This window comes from Emydura macquarii, unplaced genomic scaffold, assembly GCF_026122565.2.
Source record: "Emydura macquarii macquarii isolate MOO-44397 ecotype Brisbane River unplaced genomic scaffold, CSIRO-AGI_Emac_v2 contig_3220, whole genome shotgun sequence".
Taxonomy (NCBI): domain Eukaryota; kingdom Metazoa; phylum Chordata; order Testudines; family Chelidae; genus Emydura; species Emydura macquarii.
Genome location: NW_027133357.1, coordinates 663,475 through 667,490, shown reverse-complemented (window position 1 = coordinate 667,490; position 4,016 = coordinate 663,475). Strand labels below are relative to the sequence as shown.

Genomic DNA, 4,016 nt, shown 5'->3' with positions numbered 1-4,016 from the left:
TTGCTACTGGAAATGTCTGTCTGTCACCTCCAAAGCAAAAAGCCATTATTTTGGGTTCCCAGCGTGAAAAGAATCCAATGCTAAGACTCCCTACAATAATAATGAAGGCATTTCCCCTGCCACTGACGGACTTCCCTTCTTTGGTTGCTCTGGTTAGTTTAGATTGAGAGGCAAGGGTAATGAATGGAGTCGAGTTGAAAGAGAAAGTCCTATGTTAGAATCTATGAAGGATTAAGAACTGTGGGGTATTATTATCTATACTCTGATTCAGAATGCGAGTATGCATGTAAACCTAATCTAATCACCTGGAATGCATCATTGTCCGCAGCAGTTGAACTCTCCATTCATCTCAGAATTTCAGATTTGCTCATTTGTCGACTTCTGCCAAACTCTATTAGTGGGATCGTGTAGCTCAGTGGGTTCACTGAACCTTGAGTGGCTGAGGCCTGGGCCATGACTGAGCCCACATAAAAAGCAAAGCTGGCTTCTCAGAGGGCTGGGAAATGATTTAGCTCAGATTTCATGTTGTAAGTGCACAATTAATAAACAAATCAACAGACACGGCAGAGCTGTAGGGTTCAGATGAAACTGAATCCTGATGGGTAACCAGGTCTACATTCACACACAAATGTTCTGCAAACAAGATTCTCTACTCTGCACCATACAGGACAGCTATTTAGAAGATCCATCTGTGTGGCAGGACCAGACACCCATCACTCTCTTTATTAGCGGCTATTTGCATATTCTTCTCTTCCAAAAAATAACGCACACTTTTCGGTGTCCTATGTTTAATCCCCTAATGTTGGCAGATTTAATGCAATGTCTTCAGGGTAGAGATCGTGTCTTTGTGTAACACATCGCACAATGGAGCCCAGGTCTGAGCTGGCTCCTGGGTGCTACTGCAGTAGAAAGGATAGGCCTGGTTCTTCCCCCCACACCAGTGTATCTCCACTGACTTCACTGGAGTTACCTTAGGTCTGTACTGGTGTAAGTAAGAGAAGAATCAGGCACAACAAATAGTAACGGATTACCTGTGCTAGAACATTTCTACAATTCTGGCTAGTCTAGAACATTGCGAAATGGTTGATAACAAGGTTAGGCTCAGACAACAGCGGCCAAAGCAACATCATTTCCAGGTTTCTGGGAAGATTCATGTTTAAATATGATCCTGGTGAGTTGAGTTTCTACTCTTGATACAGCAGCTCAGAGAGAATGGAGCCACACTAAGATGAGATCATATGCATGTGGGGACACTGGAACCAATCTTAAAAAGCTGGGGAAACAGTGCCCAAGATGCTACTTTGGTTAGTCGCTTTAGGTTCTCGATGAATGCTAAATAGGAAGCACCATTGCTTCCTAAGGCATTGCTTTTAATATGGGATATTTAGGGTCCTAATGTTGCTTTAAAATCCTGTTCACTGGCTGCTCTTATTTATATAGCAACACAAGAGCACTCCACACAAGTTAACAACACAGGATATCTGCCCCAAGTCTTACAGTAACTGGATCAAGGATAAAGGATAGATACAGCCAAAGCCGAAGGAATTAGCTGTACTACTTAAAGGGGACCCACAAACAATGTTGGGCATGTGCCCTTTTTTGCTTCAAAAATGTTTTTAGTTGTTTCTAATTATGTTTACATATATCTGCCTTTTTTAAAAAAACAAAGAAATTCCAGCCTTAACGGTTCGGTTTTTTCTGTAAGGCTCTATGGATGGCTGGAGAACTGGCAGGAATATGACAACACAGATGCCATATAAGTGAAACTTGATTAAATGTCTGATCTAAAACCCGCTAGAGTTAATGGACTTTGGATCAGGCATCAATTTAAGGGGGAACAGATTTTTATTCAGACTGTTTAAAACGTTGATTTGGTTAATTAGAGCAAATGTGCAAGAAATGATTTGGAGAAAAATGCCTTTGTTAAAGTTTCAACCCCCCAGCCCTCCAGTTAAGAGCCAGGAAAGTTCACAAGCCAAGTCAGACCCTCCAGGAAGTTCTCCAGCTAGAAGCAGGGAGCGCCGGACATAATATTCTCGAGATCTCCAAAGTAAAAATCAAGGTGGGGAAAATAACCTTCCAGGCTACCTACATACACTGCAAAGCAGCAGAGGAAAGAACTGGGCCTTGAAGAGCTTTCTGTTTGCAGCCGGTTTTCAAAAGAGCATTGAGGACATTTTGCACTTTTGGCCTTTATTTGCTTGCAAATACTAACCCTTCCTGTGACCCCACCCCGACATACGTACCTGGGCCCTCAGTCATGCATGCTTCATTTTTTCCTATTTTTCTCATTTTTTTTTTTTCTGTTTCCAAAATTAAAACAAACTCATCTCGCCCCCAAGTTGCTCACACCCACCGATACACCCTCCACCCTGCCGCCCTGGTCTTTGCAGCAAGAGGAAGTGCATAGTATTGCCTTAAAAAGATTTCAGAGAACAACAAACCAACCACTCAGATTTAAACAGCTAGCGTGCTTCCTCCAGGTGCCCAAAGAACCCCTTGCAGCGACTCTCGCATTGCACCGGAGCTGCTCGGTGCAAGACAAAGCTGCTGAAATGACGACTGAAGCCTGGACTGCCAGTTATGATTATCCCATCGGAGACAATTTCTGCCCACCACAGGATCTCGCCTACACTTACATCTACATCCCCGTTCTCTACTTCATTGCTTTCTTCATTGGCTTCACTGGCAACCTCTTTGTGATTGTGCTGATGGCCAAGAAAAGAGGCAGCAAGAGGCTGGTGGATACCTTTGTCCTGAATCTGGCTGTCGCCGACCTGGTCTTTGTCTGCACCTTGCCTCTCTGGGCCATGTCAGCAGCTCACGGTAACAAGTGGCACTTTGGTGAAGGCCTGTGTAAGTTCAGCAGCTATATCATCTCGGTGAACCGCTGCTCCAGCATCCTCTTCCTAATGGGCATGAGTGTGGAACGTTACCTGGTGGTCATGAAGCGTGTGGACTCCAAGTCTATTGGCACTAAGAACTGCATGATCATTGCCTGTGGTTGCATCTGGGCTGTCTCTCTCTTCCTGGGCATCCCCTCCCTCATACACAGGAAGCTCAGCCCCATGCAGGATACCACCGGTGAGCTGTGTGAGGATGAGGACTCTATCACCTTCCAGGTGCTCAGCCTGGTTTTGCTCATCTTGACCTTTCTCCTGCCCTTGGGCGTGATCTTATTCTGCTATTGCTCCATCTCCTTCAAGCTGTTGAACCACGTCAGCCTGCGCAAGGGGACGAAGAACTCCCTCCACATCATCTTCACGATCATCGGGGCCTTCGTCGGCTGCTGGCTGCCCTTCAATGCCTTTAAAGCCTTCCTCTTCTTCTCCTCTGTGTTCCAGGAAGCAGTTTTGTCTTGCTCGGCATTAATGGTTCTCCGGTGGGGTCTGACCATCAGTGTTTGCTTGGCCTTCCTGAACAGCTGCATAAATCCCATCATCTACGCCTTGATGGATCGCCATTTCCGACGCCAGGTGCTGCCACAACGGTTCTGGGTCTGTGGCGCTTCCCAGGAGACAAGGCAAAACACGGTCTTGTCCTTCTCATCTGCTACTGAGTCCAGCCTCATGTTTGCCAGCCGGAACAAGCCATCATCGCCTACCTCCATTTGGCCAGAGATGTAAAAAAGGGGAAGGTAGGTTTACACCAGTGGTTCCCAACCTTTTTGGCTCAAGGGCCACAAATACCATTTTTACAACTCTGAAGGACCACCAGTCTCCACCAGCAGCTCCCCCCCATCCCTGCAGACAGATGGAAGGAGCTCAGCGAGGACTGCAGGCTGCCTCCTCGCTGATCTCCCATCCCCCTGGCTGCAGCAGGGAAACCGTATGCATCCAGTAGCCCCGTGTGCTCCACCTGGGTCCTTAGGTAGCAGCTCCCTTCTGCAGCCAGGGGGAGGGGAGCGGTGGACCACTTTGAAAGACCCCGCAGGCCACTTTTGGCCCATGCCCATGGGTTGGGAACCACTGGTTTACAGCCTCTGCTGTGTGGGGTGGGACTGGATACGTAGCCAC

The 4,016-nt window shown here is 47.1% G+C and overlaps 1 protein-coding gene across 1 annotated transcript; it reads left to right on the top strand.

Annotated features, from left to right (window-relative positions):
- The first annotated feature begins 2,555 nt into the window (after window positions 1-2,555).
- Window positions 2,556-3,626, top strand: GPR25 (G protein-coupled receptor 25). The gene has a single exon (XM_067531817.1). It carries the CDS (start codon window positions 2,556-2,558, stop codon window positions 3,624-3,626), a length of 1,071 nt encoding a protein of 356 aa, XP_067387918.1.
- Window positions 3,627-4,016: the final 390 nt, after the last annotated feature.